At 40.2% G+C, this 20,981-nt stretch overlaps 1 protein-coding gene across 1 annotated transcript; it reads right to left on the minus strand.

Moving 5' to 3' along the window:
• Nucleotides 1-10,555: 10,555 nt before the first annotated feature.
• On the minus strand, nucleotides 10,556-20,314 carry LOC145406579 (DBH-like monooxygenase protein 1). Its single transcript, XM_080277657.1, has 6 exons — nucleotides 20,266-20,314; nucleotides 19,073-19,300; nucleotides 17,610-17,753; nucleotides 14,098-14,272; nucleotides 11,007-11,181; nucleotides 10,556-10,582 (listed from the first exon to the last, which is right to left on the minus strand). Exons 1-6 carry the CDS (start codon nucleotides 20,312-20,314, stop codon nucleotides 10,556-10,558), a joined length of 798 nt encoding a protein of 265 aa, XP_080133783.1.
• Between the last annotated feature and the right edge of the window lie 667 nt (nucleotides 20,315-20,981).

The raw sequence follows: 20,981 nt of genomic DNA on the forward strand, positions 1-20,981 counted from the left end.
AAACTGGAATAGAGCATACTTTTTTTGTTATTGCTGTTGCTATAAAGTGTAATTGCATGATCGACGTTAATAGAAAAAAAAAGAGGAAATGTTTTGCCCCTCCCCCTTTCAAAAATGCTGGATGGGCCCCAACACACTGCTATCCTTCCATTGGCGTTCTCAGGTGTGTGTGTGTGTGTGTGTGTGTGTGTGTGTGTGTGTGTGTGTGTGTGTGTGTGTTCGACTCGTGGCACAGACTTCATAATCCGCTCCCTGAGTCCGCCAGTCCTTCCACTCCACAGGCACCTTCACATGTCACCATTTCGGTGCTAATGCCGAACGTTCGAAATGAATACAGGCAGAAGGTATTTCACTCAAGATTGATGTAATGGATTTAGCTGGGTGATTTCATGATATATCGCTGGCTTTTGTGTCAAGTCAGGAAAGTATTTTAGCGAATTTTCAGATCATCAATCCGTCCCCTGACCTGACGTGGGATCGAAACTGAGTGCATTCAGACAGCAGACAGCTTCTCTTACCACTTGGCCACCACCTCCACCCCCTTGGATATATCTAGTTATTTTTCCTTTCATAATATAGGTGCAATTACCTTGGGAAGTTTAGTAATGAAGATGGTAATTTGATTGTGGTAGTGATGGAAACGCCTCTTACACCTTCTCTAGTCCTTATACCTTAACTTGGCCCTGATAGTTGTCCTTTTGTAGCTTGTTTCACATAGCTCAGTGGTGGAAAAAATGCTACAGCCCTACATGCTTTCCATAGCACTTCTTCGTGATTAGCACCATGGTCTAGCGTTAATCTCTTGTCCTAGCTCAGCATACAAGATGGAAAGATGACAATTTTAGGCCAAGTTAGAGTAGAAAGAGTATAGTTGACCCCCTTCAGTAGATGACATAATAACGCTTCTAGCCCCGTATTCTCGTCGGTTGAAGAAGCTCCTTAACACCTATTCCTAAGCGATTTATTTTCTTTATTAAATCTTACTATACTTTGATATATAAATCCTTCTAGTATCGCCATATTCTGCATAAATACTGTTCAAAAAGATATTAGCGATATCCGAAAATAAATCGCTAAGCAAGAGGTGTTAGGGAGCTTCCTTAACCGACGAGAATACAAGCCTAAGTCTTACGTATCTAAGACTTTGCTCAGCTTAGGGAAAGAAATCAAGCTGCAGTGAGGTTAATGGAGACTGTTTATAATCTCGTATCTACAAGTGTTTTTTTTAAGTAAAGAAAATCGCAGGAGGAAGCAAGAAGAAACTATAAAAAAAAAACAAAAAAACAAAACAAAAACATGTCTGATGAAAAAGGGGCAGTGTGTAAATAAAACTGTAAGTGGAATAAGAAAGATATGGAAATTATGTTTAAAAAAATACTAATATTGCTTCTGTGTTGTATTTCTTCGTGCTGTGTGTGTGTGTGTGTGTGTGTGTGTGTGTGTGTGTGTGTGTGTGTGAGAGAGAGAGAGAGAGTGAGTGAGAGAGAGAGAGAGAGAGAGAGAGAGAGAGAGAGAGAGAGAGAGAGAGAGAGAGAGAGATGCAGTAATTAATCACTGTGTTTCACGGGTCACTGTATACGTTTATTTTCCCTTAATAAACAAACTTTGACTCCGTTGTTTCTGTACTCAATCCTCGTCAAACACCAAAGGCATTGTTACCACTATACCCTGTCCACTTTAACTTGGCCTAAAATTGCCATCTGTCTATCTTGAACCTTAAGCAGTTGCAGTAGATTAACACTAGAATCGAGTGCTGGTCACGAAGAAGTGCTATGGAATGGATGTGAAGCCGCCAATGAGCAATGGGGAAGAGACAGCTAAAGGATAAACCACTACTAAACACATGAACGAGTTCTCCTGAAGTCTTGTCCTTACTCCCACCTGAAATGATGAAGATGTTGATAGCGGTGATACGAGTACTGATGATGATGGTGATGATGATGATGGTAATGGTGGTGATGATGATGATGGTGGTGATAATAATGATAAAAAAATAGGCAGCACCCCTTCAGTCCCAAAACGCGATTGTTCTTATATTCTTGCTATTTTCAGAGGCCTTTATTCACATTAAGATAGACGTTTAGACCTGGAAGGATTACATAGAGACTTCATTACCCTCTCCGGTAGCGGGAGTTCTCTCCTGACCTGAAAAAAATCAACATAGCACGTTCATTCTCACCTGACAACGATCCCTAACTCCTTTCAGCTCAGGTGGTCAGGTGTTCTCAGATTGGAAAGTTGATTTGTCTAGTAACCAAGAAGATCCATTTCTGTCTTATAGCGAAGTGTCATCGAATATTGCACAATCGTTACTGAGCATTAAAATATATAGGAATGGCCCTGTTCGGTCAGATGAAAACAAACTGACCGTCGTAGTGGCAAAATAAACTAAAAATGAAGAGGACAAGCACTTCACAAGAATTTTTGCTGTTTTCAGGGTCTTTTTATTCAGTTTAGGAAAGACTGTTCATACTGGAGGAATACTTAATCCCTTCAGTACGAGAGGCCTTATAATGTATTGGTCTGGAAGCAGCAGAAGTAAAAAGAAAAGTCACTTGATTCAGGGGGTTGACTCTCCACGTTATTTTTTGTCTTAACTCCCTTCTCTTAGGTCGGAGTCGGTGGTGCATTGGTTAGCCTAGATTTGGTTAGCCTAGATTTAGTCCGATGACTGTGAAGAGGGATGACTTTCAAGAGCACAACTAACAGCACCAGGAGAGTGTTACAAATGACACTCCAGGATGGAAGAGTAAGGTGTATGTGAAAAACACTGTTCAGTATATATCTGGGGAATCCGCCCTTTCACAGGTCCCAGAGTCAGTTACATCACGCCGGAGGAAAAATACCAGAGATTTCAGGCAGGCCATCAATCACCATTGTTCCCTGGTGTTACTCGGTGGATACCATGTTGTACGGGCAAAAGAAACGCCACAAAAGTTCAGTGCCAGGAGTATTGGTTAACCGTTATTAATGGGCTTTGGTTATATATAAAATACTCGTGTTGTTCAGATTGTATCGCTAAGCAAAGAGCGTTTCTAGCATTACCGATCACTTTACCTCTCATACTTTCTAGTTTCTTGGTGTTTCCATGCCTGAATAGCATCTTACTGGCTACTAATGGTCATATTTTCAACAAGTCATCAAAAAAGAGAGGCTGGCAGGGTGGAAAGTGATGAAGTCAGTATGTTCTTCCCGCCAGTTACGACACTCTTCCTCAATTTTTAAAGAGGCTGACTTTTCGTAACCAATCATTCTGAGTTGCGTTTAATCTGCTACAGCTCTGATTATTTCCTTATACCCGTGACGCGCAAAGCGAGTACGGGTACTGTTTTGAGTGGTGCGCGATCGCACGAGTTGTGTGTGTGTGTGTGTGTGTGTGTGTGTGTGTGTGTGTGTGTGTGTGTGTGTGTGTGTGTGTGTGTTAAAAAATAATTCAAACAGATTTTATCCAATTTCAACGAAACTTGGTGGAAGGATTGGAAGACAGCCCATGAGGAAACCTATTGTTTTTAGAGCAGTCGGTCAAAAGGTCAAGGTCACAAGGTTAGGTCAAACACTGACCCGGCAGTATTAACTTAAGACAGGTTTTACTCAATTTTGACCAAACATGGGGGAGGGGTTGGGGGTTAGGCAAGAATCAAGTGATTTTCAAAACTGAGAACACTTTAGTCAAAGGTCAAGGTCACAGGGAAGGTCAAGTTCCATCCGTCTGTGTGACTGTTACCCAGTTAACTCAAACAGTTTTGATCCGATTTGAACCAAACTTGGTGGACTGAGTGAAGGTCATCAAAGAAGCAGGCTAAACTTACTGTTGTAGAAAAAAATAAGTCTTAGGGCAAGGTCAACTCAACATGTTTACACAAGTTATTTTAAACTTTGGAAGTGTTAAGGGTCAGGCAAGAACAAAGGGATTCAATTTTGAGAACAAGTCAGGGCCTCATGGCAAGATGAGAGTTCGATCCGTGTGTTTATGTGTACACTAAACTAAAACAGCTTCGATCTGAGTTGGATCAAACCAAGTGGATGAGACCAGGATCACCCAATTATTATTATTATTTTTTTTTTTTTTTTTTTTTTTTTTTTACAAAAGGTCAGTCACATGGCAGTGTCAACTTAAACAGTTTCTAGTCAATGCAGACTAAACTTTAAGATTGGGACTAGGTTTAAAAAGAGATATGGAGGGTCGATGTTAAGAACAATTAGTCAAAGGTTTAAGTCACAGGGGGGAGAGAGAGAGAGAGAGAGAGAGAGAGAGAGAGAGAGAGAGAGAATCAACGTCAGCTCTGAACATCTTGGTCTATCTGAACCAAGGTTGGCGGAAGGGTTAATGTTTAGGCAAGAACTGACATCCGATTTTGAGAGTAATCTGTCGAAGGTCAAAGTCACAAAGAAAAATCATATATACGGCCTGAGGCCATCTGGTGTTCGCGGATGTAGGGCTCTCTTGTCTGTTCCTTCTTCTTTTTTTTCCTATATGAAGCATCTTTACATAATGATGTCCCTGACCCGGCTACCAGTGAAAGGGCGGGCTCGTCAATGTAGGACTTATTTGATTCTCTTTAATATACCTGTTTATTAGTGTTATTCACATACTCCCTCCTTTTCCAGCAAAGCCTACTGGTGTCACTCCTTTTTTCTGAATAAATTTTGACAGACCGTGCGTCGAGGGGTGCGAGGGTTACGTTGTCAGCTGAGGTTAGTGACGGTACAATCGACTGACGAGATAATTGGCTGATGGCTATGCAAGAATAATACAGGTAACTTTGTATTGTAATTATATCTTGATGATGCTAATGAAGGACAGTGATCACCTCGAATTCAAAGCCCGTATTCTAGTCGGTTTGGGAAGTTCTCTTATACCTCTTTCTAAGTGATTTATTTTCCCTATTACACCTTGCCGTCTTCTGTGTTACTAAGATCAGTCTGGCATCACCATACTATGCATAAATAACGTACAGAAAGGTATTAGCCAATCGTATCAAAGAATAAATGGGTAAGGAAGAGGTGTTAGAGAGCTGCCTTAACCGTCGGAGTACGAGCCTTGGTGTGGTAAGAGGTGCAAGAAAAGACAGCAAAAGTAACTGCTTGACACTTTATTTGTGAACTGCCTTTCTGTGCTAAATATGACACCCTCTCCCTTAATGCATGCAGAGTGACGGCAATCTCCCAGTCAGAGAGAAAAATCACACCTATTTGTAAGCTAAATACATACTGCACCCAAAGAAATAACAAAAACACTTGAAAGTAAATGTCAGAAGAAAAATATGGCTGTGCAGATTACAAATAAAAACTAAGCCATATTTCAATATATATATATATATATATATATATATATATATATATATATATATATATATATATATATATATATATATATATATATATATATGCCTGTGCACGTTACAAATAAAAACTAAGCCATATTTGTATATATAGATGTATGGCTGTGCAGATTACAAATAAAAAGTATATATATATATATATATATATATATATATATATATATATATATATATATATATATATATCCCATTGGGTCCCGGAATACCTGTGCGAGGGATTTTGCTGGAAGGCTGCTAGGCGTACCTGTCGGCTCATAGTCGCGAAGCTTGCAGGTCACAACCCGGGGGTTCCCTTCTTTATTATATCTTGAAAGTACCCAGTTCGGTCCTATATTGGGGACACTGGGTGCGAATGGGAGATATATATATATATATATATATATATATATATATATATATATATATATATATATATATATATATATATATATATATTATTCTTTATTGTGAAAAAGTAAAACTGTTGGCCACAACTGTTTTATCATGCCAATATAGAAACTGTCAATGTGTGGGTATAGTTTTCATGTGAACTATTCCTTGGCTGTGAAATTAAGACACTAAACCATGGATCTATTGCATGTATTTTTTTTTCTACCTTTCAGCCCCGTTGAAGGCCAGATGTAGCTTGAGAGATGGGTTGTTCTGACTAGTTGCCAAGGACTAATTTCTACCTCATAACTAAGGCTCATCAGTGGCCCGGCTCCGTCAGGTGAAAAAACAGATCAATATATGTAAGTCAGAGCCTTCACGGTGGTACAAGGCGGCCTGAAACGATCATCAGTTATGCGACTGAAAGGGCAGAGACCATCCATATATCAATCAATCAATCAGTCATTTCCTGTGGCACCCCACGGGATGCATAGGGCCTCAATGAACTCTCTCCACCAATATTTGTCTCTTGCCATCTCCTTCAGGTCCCACCAACACTCCTCTCCTGCTTCTTTTTTCATTGTCCTCAACCAGGTTTCCCTCGGCCTACCTCTACCTCTTCTTCCTCTAGCAATCCACTCTGGCACATCCTGTATTAAACAACCTTCTTTTCTGTATATGTGCCCCAGCCACTTCCAGCGAGACAGTCTCACATATTCATTAACTGGTTCCACTCTCGTAATATCCCTTACTCTTTCATTTGTAACTCTGTCTTGCCACTTTACCCCAAGAATCCTTCCCAGTATTTTATTCTCAAATCCTAATACTTTCTGATCTGTTGCAATTGTACTGTACCATGACTCATGCCCGTAAATTAAAATTGGTCTAACCATGGACTTGTAAATTTTCACTTTAGTATATATATATATATATATATATATATATATATATATATATATATATATATATATATATATATATATATATGCTGAGAGTTCACTTCACCGTGAAGATATGTATGCAAAATAACCACAGGAGAAATGAAAGGAGCAACAGTGAGTACTTTCATATATTACATCTTCAGACAGAGACAGAAACGTAAAGGGTAGAGGTCTTTTATGCACACCCGCAGCAGGGAGTGGCACACAGAACAATGGATGACCTGAATTTTTTTTTAGTGGCCAGAACTGGGAGAAGGGATTACTCATGGCCATACCAAATTTTTGTGTGTAAAATTTGCCTTCAAAGGTAAAAAGATGAGTTCACAATGCACAATTTAATTAGCTTGATAATGTTTTGAGAGAGAATACCATCACAAATGTCCCTGTTGATGATGTTTTAACTTTCCTGCCAAGCATTCTGGTAGTAACATTGATGGTATTCCCTCTGAAAACATTATCAAGCTAATTAAATTGTGCATTGTGAACTCTTCTTTTACCTTTGAAGGCAAATTTTACACACAAAAATTTGGTATGGCCATGGGTAATCCCCTCTCCCCAGTTCTGGCAAATATTTACATGGAATACTTTGAGAAACATTTACTGACCTCCATAAAGGAGCAAAACATAGTTTGGCTCCGATGATATCCTGTGCTTCTGGCCTAACAGTCTTCCCATTGATGAATTTCTCCTGCAATTAAATTCGTTAGTTCCATCGATTAAGTTTACTCATGAGATGGACATGGATAATGAATTGCCATTTTTGGATGTAAAAGTTATCAGGGACCAGAATGTTTTGAAGAGTAAGGTATACAGGAAACCTACAAATATTATGTTATATGTTCATTACTATTCAAACCATCACATTAATGTAAAAAGATCTGTGTTCATATCCCTGTACTTAAGAGCATATAAAATTTCAGACTCAGAATTTTTCGATGATGAACTAAAAATGATTCAGAGCATTGGAAAGAAGCTAAAATATCCACAGAGTATACTAACTCAGTGCCATAATACAGCCAAGAAACGATTCCTTGAAGGGAAAACTAATAAGCCAGATCGCCAGAATATTCAAAGAACCCTTGTCCTCCCCTTCCATGAAAATTTTCTTGATGTTGTTCACATACTGAAGAAAGAAGAAACTTAATGTACAAGTAATATTCAAATATGAGAACACCATAAAGAAAAACCTCATCAAGAACAGCCCATTCAGTAATTCAGGCGTTGTTTACACAATCCCGTGTAAAAGCTGTAACAAATTTAACATAGGACAATCTGGAAAAGATCTGGAAACTAGAATCTCACAACATAAATAGAGTGCAAGGACAGCCCACCAGAGCAGTGGTTTATTTCAGCACAAAGCATCCAGTGATCACCATACTGGGCAGGCTCTAAGATTCTAGCAAGATCAAAAAGAGTAGATGAAAGAAATGTAATAGAACCTTGTCTAATTTCTGGCACATATGAAAAGAATGTAAAAATGAGCTATGGTCATTTTAAGTGTGATAAATTGTTAACTGAATTAATTATAAAGCAGTATCCCCCAGATTAACAACTGATTGTTCCCTGTCATCTCCTGGTAGTGTAGTCACACCTGTGTGGGACACACCTAGCATTAATCCTCTAGGTTTTAAGTTAAGCAGCAGTATTTATCCCCTCCTCCTCCTCCTCCCTCCTTCTTCCCTTCCCCTCCTCCCCTCCCCCTTCCCCCTCCCTCCCCCACCTCCCCTCCCCCTTCCCCCTCCCTCCCCTTCCCCTTTCCTCCCCTCCTCCTCCCCCTCCCTCCTTTGTCACGTGCATCCCCTAAGGAAGAAAAAAGAAAGGTACCTATTGTTCTGTGCATCATCCATTTTTAGATTCAGGTCATCCTTTGTTGTGTTCCACTCCCTGCTGCAGGTGACCATAAGTTAAGCCGCAGGTAAAAATTCAGGTCATCCTTTGTTCTGTGTGCCACTCCCTGCTGCGGGTGTGCATAAAAGACCTCTACCCTTTACGTTTCTGTCTCTGTCTGAAGATGTAATATACGAAAGTACTCACTGTTGCTCCTTTCATTTCTCCTGTGGTTATTTTGCATATATATATATATATATATATATATATATATATATATATATATATATATATATATATATATATTGTGCACCAAGTGCCCTGATGCCCTCTGGTAGACAAAAAAAAAAAAAAAAAAAAAAAGACAACACGCCATCTCTGAGCCAGGTAGTCTGTAATAATGCTGTTAAATGAATCCTTGACTATTATGTATCCATCCTGGATGAATCCCAGTGCTGGTTGAGTGACATGTGAACTCAAGTTGTGACTCTATACAATTCTTATTAATAACTTTTTCCCTCGACAAGCAATACTTTCTTAAATTTGAGTTCTCGACACAGACACATAGATAAAGTACATTTCGTACAAAAACAATGACCATCAACTTCGTCTATGTGGCTCAGTAATAATAATAATAATAATAATAATAATAATAATAATAATAATAATAAAACATATAAACTGCCACGAATATATAATGAATATATTCTATAGTTACGAGTAAAATCTGCCATTCTCAGCAGAAAATCAGAAGTATTTATAAAGAATCCCAAGCAAGTTACAGAATACACAAGAGTCCAGAGCACTGTGATTTAACTGTGAAATGTATGGTACTTTTTTTTTTTTTGACAAGACGAACAGAACACAAAAAACAAACAAACAAACAAACAAAAAACTTCCATACGCCAGATTCCAGGTGTCTTCCAGTCATAAAAAATCTGTAACAGTTGGGCTTGATTTGCTGTAGGTTGGAGGGAAACTAAACTAGGGAAGCAAGTTCCAAAGAGAAGCTGTTCGAGGAATAAAGGAATTCTAATAGGCAGATGTTATGCAACATGGCAGTGTGATAGTCAAGTCATGAGCGTTACCAGATACCTGTGTAGCACGGGGGAAGGCGTGGAGAGGTGGCACAATGGATGCAACTTCCTCTGAGCATTTGCCATAAAAGTATCCGTAAAATAATGCAAGAGAGCCAACACCCTGTCTTACCTGTAGATGAAGTAGTTCATTTGATACTGCAGCGTTATTGATTATTCTTATAGCTTTGTTCTGAATTTTGTCCAGTTGTTTTAGTACAACCTCTCCACATCCACTCCACAAGGGTGAGCAGTATTCCAGCTGAGAGCGTACATGATTCTTGAAAATTGTAGCCAACTGCTTTACAAATACAAAAGATGTTATTGAAGTGAAGGGGTTCAGAGAATCTATGTAGTAAATACAGGCCCTACTGTGAGGAATCCAGCCCTACCAGACTGGTGGGGGCCAGGCTCCCTCACACTGCAAGGGGGGCCAGCATCACTGTGAGGGAAGGGTGGTGACCAGGCCAGCCTAGGGGGTAGAGGGACGGCCATTGGAGCGCACCGAGTGGACGGTGGACTTGTGGACATGGGCACAGGTCTTGTCTTCAGGAGGAACGTAAGGTGTCGCTTTTGGGTACCGGGTCACGTTCGTGGACGGCTGCCAGAGAGAACACCATTTAGGATAGAAACTAAGACAGATACCATCAACTGTACTGCTTTTACTCTAAACTCGCTTAAAATTGCCGGACCTCCATCTTCATTGCCGAGTTGTAAAAACAGATGAACACTAAGATATGATGACAGTTACGACGAGATGCTATGAAAGTATGCAGAGCCGTAGTAATGTCCGATTCTTTCATTGATATACACTAAATTTGCTGAGAAGAGGACGAAAATCTGTGCCTTGTTAAGGAAAAAAGAGTGTAGTATCATAATGAGGCTAATGTAATTGTACCGTTAGGTTAGGTCAATGGAATAAACATCATGCTAAATGAAAGGGATTAGCAGTTTGTCAGGTCAAAGAAATTAGCAGTATGGTTGGTCGAAGAGATTATTATTATGTCAGGTCAGAGGTATTAGTCTTCTGTCAATTAAAAGAAGTTAGCATTAGGTCACGTTAAAAGAATAAGCAATATGTAAGATCAAAGGTACTAGCACTAAGCATTATGCTGGGTCAAAGGAATTAGCATTATGTTAGGTCGAGGATAATTAGTATTGTTACCGTAGGTCAAAGAATTACTATTATGTTAGGTCATAGAATCACTATTATGTTCAGTCAAAAGAATTAGCATTAAGTCAGAGTGACTAATATTACATCAAGTCAACGGGATTAGCCAGAATTAGCAAAATGTTAGGCCAAAGAGATTACAATGATCTCTGGACATAGGGGCTAGCCAGTTAAAGGTAACTGGCAAAGGCTTACCTTCTTGGATTAGCTGTATCTCTGGTCAAAGGGATTAATATTAAGCTACGTCTGAGGGCCTGACTAGTCAAAGGTCAAGACTTACTCTCATGGAGATGCCAAAGTTATACTGGCACTTGATGAGGTGGTCGCCATATGTGAGCCTGTTGTTGACAAGCTGACGGTCAAGGGTGTCCCAGGGCAGAGAGTTCACCGCCTCCTGGTACCGCCGTCCGTCACCCACCTCGGGGTTGAATATATAGGCATCCCAGTTCATGTCTCTGGAAGAAGAAGAAAAAGGATTAGATCTATGCTTGACGATTGCACGATGGTCATTAACATCTTGAACCCGGTACTGCATTTCCAATTTTATTCTTGCTATCCCCAGGCGGTATTATTCATGTTAGGATAGGGGTTTTAAGCAATGAAATACAAACTGCAGCGCTCAACCAAGGCCCTCAAGTGAAGTTACCGGGAGTGGGCCATCCGCCATGTTGTTACTCTCAGTTTAGCCGCACCTAGGTCAAACACAAGGTATAATGGGTTTCGCTTGTCTGCTAGTTCTTCCAAAGCACAAAACAATTACTGTCACAATGATTCAGCGAGCGATGTTTTATTGATTCAATGCTGGAACTACGTAAAAGAGATTAAATAAGGGGATACTGACGCCTCTATCAGATCCGCTTTAGTATACGAATTATATGATCATGTTAGTTATGGATTATACACAGCCATATAATTTTAAGTCAAAGTAATGTCAAGCGATATCTTCAGAATAACTCACACAGAAATATATTACTCTCACAATGTAGCCAAAGGTATGTCGTGCTGTGTGGCGTGGTAGTGTCGCAGCCGAGACATATTTGGCTGTGGTCTACGTGAATATAATCAATGTAGTTCAATACTGACATACTTTAGTGTGGTTTGTTGCTACTATAATATGTGTTTGGCACGACTAACGCACACAGGGTTGATGCCTTACCAGAAAACGTTGATGTTGGCTGTAGCCTAATGTGCAAAAAGTTACCAGATTTAACTATAGCTCAAGTTCTAAAATTCTTACTATAGCTAAAGTAGTGATGTGTGTGTGTGTGTGTGTGTGTGTGTGTGTGTGTGTGTGTGTGTGTGTGTGTGTGTGTGTGTGTGCATGATTATCTGTGACATAAAATGCTAAGAGACTTCTAATACGAAAGAGTTTATTTATTGATATATCCTGTACCATAGGCAGTATCAGTAGGCTACAAATAGCCTTTGTAACTAATCAGATTAGTAAAAAAAACACTATACAACATGCTAATACTTTAAAAATTCGTGAAATCTTTGAAACTGTGAGTATAATACGCTATAGAGAAGGCAGTTCGATTTGAGGAGTGGGAAGAGTGGGCACATTTTGATGGCTGCCAGGTGAGGCTTGCTGGCATCACCGCTGGCTACATTCAAGGTATGGGATGCAAGTTGTAATGTGTATCTCAGTGGCTGTGAACTGGGTACATGGGTGAGATGTAGGCTTCATTAACTTCATAAACAAGTGCTACCCAAGTTAATGGCTGTGTACCAGGGAAGAGCACTTACCACCCCATGATATCGTCGCTGTTCACCTACCTCAAGTTCGGCTGTATAGTTGGCCAAGTTCAGATTCCTAGTAATGTATGTGACGTGTGGATCATTGCGTGTGGCGAGGTACACACACTCAAAAAAGTATCGTTACAGGGGGGGTCCAATGAATTTCGTACTGAATAATCCAGCTCTCTCGGTAGGGCTGGAGGGAGGCTGTTATATGACGTTTCATTCGTGGTGTCAGTTTGTATCGCGCACAAGGTGTAACGATACTTTTTTGAGTGTGTGTACATCTGTGTTTAGCATCAAGTCATAATTATTTGCCTACCTATCCGTTTCCTGATGCCTTGTCCTGTGAGATGAAGAAACGTACTCGCTTCTTGGTTTTGTGAATATTAGAAAATCGTGCACAAATGCGTGAATTATGCTTCCATACTATGGTCCTTTCACAGCAAGAAGTCCGTTCAGGGTGTGGCAGAATTTGGAATTCCCCCGAGTGCGACGTGCCAATTTGACCACCAATTATCGGATTATCACTCTGTCTCCCAACCTACCCCCATCACACCTGTTTCTCTCTCTCTCTCTCTCTCTATCTAATATATATAATATATATATATATATATATATATATATATATATATATATATATATATATTAGTATATTTAGGCAGAATGTTTTCTTTTATACAAAAATCATTAAAGACCAAGGCGTAGCCATTGTTCACTATTTTTCTGTTGATCTTTTCGAGTTTTCTTACACATTGTTTTACACTATGATTCAGGTTGTAGATAGTATGTCCAAGATCCATGTCGTAACTATATTTTATTAATTATTTATTTTCATTTTTCGTAGGACGTTTCGTGTATCCTTACACATCATCAGCGACTGTAATGTAGATACAATACACTATAAAACATGACATATACAACATAAACATATACAAGATATATACTGAAATGTACAAACGACTAATAAAAGTGTAGAGTTACAAGAGTATGGATAAAAGAGACAAATCCTTTAGGTGAAGTCAAGTATGAGCTACAGTTAAAAGTGTATGGGTAAAAGAGACAAACCTTATAGGTGTAGTCAGCTATGAGCTACGTGGTTGACTGCGAAGGTTGTATGGGTGAGTGGGTGTTTGTGGCTGTGTAGTGTTGCCAGTTGTGTTATTGTGTGTGTAATGTTCATTTGTAATTGTCGCTGCTTGTGGCCCGACCACAAGCAGCGACAGCCACGTGTCATAGAATTCATTCAAATCGTTGTTATAATTCTAAAAAGTGATACTCAATGTACTATATAGCTTCCTTTACTATATACAGAATATAAAAAACAATTTCAAATAGCACATAGATGGAAAATAAGAGAGAGAGAGAGGTATGTACTACGGTTGATTTGGCAGCATCGCTAGAGGTGATTCACCAGGTGGGCCCCACCCTGAACGGACTTCTTGCGGTGAAAGGACCATAAGACTGTGTTGACCTGAGAAGATACAAGAGTTTCGGCCCAGAGGAGGATCCAAGTTCAACAAAAACTGATCTCATTTTAATGCACATTGAGAAAGTGGAGACTGTTCATTCATTAGAGCAACTCAGAGCATTATAACACAAGACACAATAAACAAATGACGTAATACACTCACTCAGGGAAGCTTTTTAGGCGGAAAACGTCCTTGAGAGTCTCCGGGTGTGGTGATGAGCGGCAAACGGCGAGATCGAGGGGAGGATAGTGGTAGAGGGAGGCTTCGCACATCTCGTCCCGCGTTCCCCACCCAGTGAACGTGACATTATCTCTGTTGCGGCTGTCGTAGTCACACTCTAACAGGAAAACAAGTAGAACCAGGATTATCAAACCAGATCTTTTTCCTCACCTCACTTAACGCATCTTGACGTAAACGAAAGGAGAATCATCGTCGCCATCATCTCCTGACCTTTCTTCCCATTTAACTTAAACTAATCTAAGCAGTCATTCCGTAACCTAACCTGACCTAGCGAAAAGAGAAACAGAATCATCAACCTGACTTTCTCCTTGATATTAGGATCTAACTTACCTTGAAAAGAAGACAGAATGTACAGTCATCATCATCATCATCATCAACAACAAGATGATCTCTTCCTCATCTAATGATAGGATGAGGTAAAACCCAGACAACTAGAAAAAGGAAAATACGAAAGTCAAAGAACTATCAGCAACAGAAACTTTGTAGTACCCTAGTACGAAAGAAAGCACACACACACACACACACACACACACACACACACACACACACACACACACACACACACACACACACACACACAGGAAAAAAAGCTTGTGAAGTGAAGCCTGGATTCTGGGTTTTCAGCGATGTATGAACGATCTGCCTCATTTCACGGGGATGCCTGTTTTATGAAAATGCCAAATCCAGATTTGCGTTTATTTCGAGAAGCCTGGACACACTGAGTTTATAAGGCTGGAGGTCACAGACAGTGGGAAAAGAGAATGAGAAAAACAGTTTCAGGGCAGCATCAAACACTGGGATTACAAGTTAACTCTTTCATTCAGAAAGGGGGTGGGTGTGAAGCTAGACGGGTGTTGTATGCCTGTCATAATGGGAGAGGAATGCAACACTTCAGATAAAAAATGACCAGAATAGTAACGACGACGACGTCGATGACAGAGAGAGAGAGAGAGAGAGAGAGAGAGAGAGAGAGAGAGAGAGAGAGAGAGAGAGAGAAAGCTGAAAGGAATCCGTGAGAAGAAAGTTCTGAAATGGAGAGCCCCTGCTTAGATGAGACGAACAGCCTTTGCGTCCACCCCGAGTAGAAAAGCTTTTGTGTCCACCCTGTTTAAAGCTTTTGAGTCCAGTGTTTAGATGATACCAAGAACCTTTGACTCCACCCTCTTTGGAGCCTTTGTGTCCACCCTGTTTAGATTAGACGAGGAGCCTGTGAGTGCAACCTCTATACTAGGTATTGTATGTGAGACCCCCACCCTGCCCGCACATACGCCCTTTTTTTTGAGGGTTGTTTGTGGTGAGACCCCCCTCTCCCCCCCACACACATGACAGCTGCTCTGCACTCATGGTAGATAAGTTTCTTGGACGAAATCATCAAATGGTAAAGGCGGTGGAAGACCCCACGAGGCGCTTCGCCGAAGTGCTCATCTCAGTAACATTGGCCTTTGTGCCTGTGGCGCGTTATTCACCCAGTATCCTGGTTACCACAGTTACCTCCCGAGGTGTTACCCTAGGTACTCATTTTACTTGCCAGTCCACAAGTAAGTGGAGTTAAAGAATGTACGAATCGATACATTACATTTAAAATCTGCCCTTGCCATTTATAAAGAACAGTGAACCTCAATATTATCATTCTTATTATCTATTTATGCCTTTTATATCCAAGGAAAAAAAATTTGTCATATATATATATATATATATATATATATATATATATATATATATATATATATATATATACACACACACACACACACACATACACAAACGATCAGTAGTGCATTGTGTACCAACTGGAGGTTGGTACTAAATGATAATGAGGTCTAAAGTGTTGTGCAGAACATGGCAGAATTCGTTCGTATCATATGGTGCATGACCAGTCAGATTAATTTATAAACATTAGTTATAAGTTTTAGTATACTGATTACAAATATAATGTAAATATTTTCTTAAAAATAATATTATTTTTTATATGTATGTAATGTTGGACAGAGAGGTTCTGTTGAATTTACATACTAAATGCACGTGCACGAGAATGTGCTCGCCTCTGCTCCTACTGCCGCATTAGTTTTGGTCTTGTTTCCTTAAAATCTAGACCTCTCACATACTTCAAAGAGTCCAGACCACCTTTAGACTTTCATCCTTATCGACAAAATCATCGTATACCAGTCGTCACCATATGAGTACCTTCAGTATTTAATGAAGCCTCTACGATATTTGTTTAGGATGCTATTTTGATGGATTACTTCCACAATATATCACTTTACCAGTAATTAGCACCTTCGTGACCAGAGCTCCTGCGCGACGGATTTTGCTGGAAGGGTACTAGGGGCACTGCCCCCTGCATGTCGGCTCATAGTTGCGAAGCTCATAGGTCCCTACCACGGAGTTCCCTTCTTTAATAAATTTTGAAAATGCCTAGTTCCCTCCCATATCGGGGACGAGGGTGCAAAGAGGTTAACAAAAAAACTTTACACCTATGTGTTTCGACTAAATTTCCCTGTACCTCTCGAATTCAAATTATGGCCCTTCATACCTCAACATATGTCAGTTGCTTTACCTTTATGTTTCCTTTATCTTGCTAAGACCCATTCCCTCTCCACATTTGGTTACTCTTTGACTACGTTGTTTGGCGGTAAACACCAGCGACCATCATTTTCCTTTTCTTCAGTCTCCCATTTTCCTCGTACTTCCTGTTAGCTTTCCCCCTCATTCCATTGGTGCTTCAGGCAGATGTGTAGGTAAAGATTTTTTTTTTTTTTTTTTTTTTTTTTACCACCAATGTCATCCATGCTCCAGTTGTCGAGTGGCCACTTTCAACCACAGTTATGTGGAACATTTCTACGTAGATGAACCACTGTGCCAATAGTTTGTTCTCATGATTTTTGCGGCACCAGGAGCGTGGGTGACTGACAAGATCGTGGCCAGTTTGGGAGGAGTTCATGGCATATGGACCTAACTTGGCTCTTACAGCTCTCGGCAGTAACAAAATCGATGAACAGACTAAACTGGTTCTGTTAGCTAGGGATATTGCCTCTCTGGCTGAGGAAATAAGGAAGAGAATCAGGGCAGTTGCCATGTTGTGGGCACTTAATCCCGTCTGAGGCTCGGGGATGTAACGTCAGCTTGATATAACACCATAATTAACGTAATCAATGGGTGCTTGAGAAGGCAGTCATTTACGAAGGCATGATTCCACCCAGTGTAAATAAAAAAAAAAATATGAATTAGAGTGGGATGATGTCCACCTAAATACAAATTTCTCAGGACCTCGTCATGCACCTGACTAATATTGCTTGGGATTATTTCGAAGCTTAGGGCTAGGAAGTAAGAGTAGAATAAAATCAGTGTAAGTGAGGGAGTAGATGTAATAGAGTATCCGTTAGTTGGTGTTACAAAACCTTCAAAGCCACTTAGACCACGACCTGTATACTTACCAACTGAAATGTGATCCCCAGGCATTAGTTTAACCTCCTTGGAGAGTATGCGGGACTGCTGGAAATTGGTGGCATAGTTGAGGTCTTCCATGAAGGGCGGCAGCTCCACATTGCCCCGGAAGTGACGAACTCTGATGGCCCGTGCTGCAGTCACAAATGTTGTAACAGAGCTAATGTCTCAGGAAACAGTAAGTTATATATTTCAAGACGGGTTTTCAAACCATGCATTTAAGGAAGGAAGTTTAGAGCTGGAATTTGAGATAACTTTCCCCTTTATTCAATTATTTATTTATATATTTACTTTTTGCCTACAGGAGATGAAGTGTTCAAATTATCACCACCACCACCAACAACAACACAGCCAGATTCTCAGAGATACAGTAGACGTAAGCAATGGGAAAATAGTGTCAGCAGATAGGAGTTTAAGTAATTTCTCTTAACTCCTCCGTGCCAGGCTGTTTATACCGCTGTCGCCTTCTCAGTATAGGCAGTTTTCCCAAAGTTTCTTGTTTTCAAACCTTGGTATCTCAGAAAGTACAGCAACTGGAAACAAATGAAAAAGCATATTACTCACCAACTCTTCTTCTTGTGAATAAAACCATCCCCAGGTCTGTTGGTGATCGTGTTGACAAGTAAGGACGTGAAGAATATACATATTTTTTGGCCTCAGAGCAGGCTGTATTTGTGCATGTGCGCGTGGCACTGACTTTCACTTTGCTCTGAACGTGATAACTTCTCCATTACTAGATATACTAGACACAGTTGCATCCAAGACATGCCCTATTGTCCACTGCCACCCCTGATCCACCAATTTCACGTCAGATATAACCGTCACCCGGCACTTAGGGGTTAATGGTGACTTAAAATATTCGAGGAAAGGTCATATCCTGAGACGATCCATATATGAACTTATTTACAGCACCTGGTTCCTGTTTCGTCAGTGTGGTGATTCTGAGTCTCTGTCCTGCCTTGTAAACATCTGGACAAGAACTACGAGTATAGCATTTTAGTGTCTGTCTACTTCACTTATTTTCATATTATGAACCAATAGATACTTTATATCAGCAACATTGGACTGATTCTCAGGCACACGGAAAATCACACATTTTGTTGCACAGACCTATCATATTTCCCTGCTTAGCTGAGACAAGCTTGCTTTTGAATGCTGGTGCTGGCATTCCAGTCGGCCAGTAATTTTATCCAGAAAAAAAATATATATAATGAAATTAAGGGGAATAATTTATTCATTTCAAGGGTATATAACAAGTGTGAAGCGAAAAAGTTCAGACACACCCCCAGTTATCCTGATAACAGAACCTTAGCATGAAAAATCAGTGGCTTAAAGAAGAGCAGGTAAATCCTTTCCACCAATGTATAGCATGAAATATTAGTCGCTGTATTTTAAAGCAGTCACAGTGAAGCAGAGGCACTGAGTACTGAAGCTGAGTGAAGTAAAAACTGACCGAGGTAGTGCCCGTGGAGGAAGACGGCGAATACATTGACACCCTGGCTTGGGATGGCTAGTGCGGTGCATTCAGAGGCACAGTGACCCACTGCACGCCAGAAGGGGGTGTGAGGTGGCACCGTCAATGAGAATATCAGGGAGTGACCCAAGGCGAGGTTAGCAGCCTCCTCCTGTCTGATGGCACAAACAGTTATTGGTTTCCACTGCTCATAACACTGACACAAATCTGAAAGAACATTAATGATAACATGTAACAATACATTTACACCACATATTTCAAGACGTTGGTCATGCTAGCATGTGAAGTCTTGGTCAAAGGATGGGTGCTCTCCAGACTGCTCAGTCTTTTGCTGCACCTCCGGTTAGCCCCATTACCCAGGGGTTTTTATGTAAGACCTCACACCACGTCTTCTTATGTCTTCCCCTTGGTACTTTTCCTTCACCATTCATATCCATACTGCTCGTCACCCAGTAAACCTCCTCCTTTCTTTCTACATATCCATGAAACCTCGGTTGTCTCGTTTGCATAGCATCTTTAATGCATTTTATGCCAAAGTGTTCCTTCATTGCTGCACTGTGTAACCTGTCCCTCAAGGAAAGAATAGTCATCTTTTTCATTATCCTCATCTCAGTTTGCTGTGGCTGTGTTTCACTGCCTTATACACCAAATATCTTCGAAAAAATTAGTTCATAGAGATGTTATTGATATACTACATTGTCATTGTTTTGTTAAAAATTTCTGAGCAATACATGGAAGTGGTTTATTCTCAGAGGAAGAAAACACTATACTCTCTGCCTGAAGGTAACAAAACTACAGTACATTAACCTTCTCCTGTTGGAGATTTTCGTCCTCCTGCAGTTCTATTGTACGTCCTTTCCGTGACAATTTTTGTGACTAGCACCATATTTTGGTTGCGATCTCATTTTACAACCCAGCATTCAAGATGGAAAGATGGCAATTTTAGGCGATGATAAAGCGAAACTTCCTATGGATTTATGCATTATGTCGTTGTACTTCTACTTTTCCATCTTTATTTGTAAGATACCTCCCTTGTCACTCACCACTAACAAGCCCAACATTTCTTTTTTCTGTAAAGCTGCTGCTGTGTTTTACTGTTGTCTAAACCATGATAATGAAGTTACTGAAGTGAGTGAACCCAAGCAGGCGCATATATCTCCCTTAACAGTTACCTTTGGTTAACTGTAGTCTGGCAGGGTTCTCAGCCACCGCAGCTGACATGGGAAAGGAAGAGAGAGGCAAGTCTGAGTGTGAAATTTCAACTGCCAGATTTCAAACTGTACAAGGAAAAGTTTGAGTGTACTGGGTACTGAACCCGGCACACACCACTGAATAGCCAGGAACGTACCAGGTACCGAAACCAATGCAGAGGAGATAATTTTATGTAGTGGTAGTCTCAGTAAAAGCAAGAGTACATCGTCATAAAGGAGTACTTAAAAAACTGAAATGTGTGTTTTCGAAAAGTAGTGATATTTCTCAGAGATTTGTTCTCTGTTTCTTCTTGATGTAGGCGTTCTTGTTCTTACCAACGTTTGGTGCCATTGTATCATCACTTTATTTCTGTATCATGACTTTATTTCTGAACTGATTGGCCTTATCTCATGATAGTGACTCTGATTTATTTTATCTGCTTGGATAATTACAGGAATGTAGAAGGCACAATAACTTAACGTCCTCATTTCTCTTTAATTATACTCTTGCTACCACTTGATAGTTTCATTAAGCCTGTGTTGGCTGTGAACTGGAGTTTTGACAGCCTTCAGTAACATCCTGCACTGCTAGACATAATTTAGAAGTTTAATAAAACCGTCCAGAATGGCAAGAATAAACTAAAACAAGAAGGAGGATTTAGGGAGTGCAACGTCCACCCTCTACAGTTGGTCTAAGG

This window comes from Coenobita brevimanus, chromosome 71 (assembly GCF_032717465.1).
Source record: "Coenobita brevimanus isolate Jiangsu-jjx chromosome 71, ASM3271746v2, whole genome shotgun sequence".
NCBI lineage: Eukaryota > Metazoa > Arthropoda > Malacostraca > Decapoda > Coenobitidae > Coenobita > Coenobita brevimanus.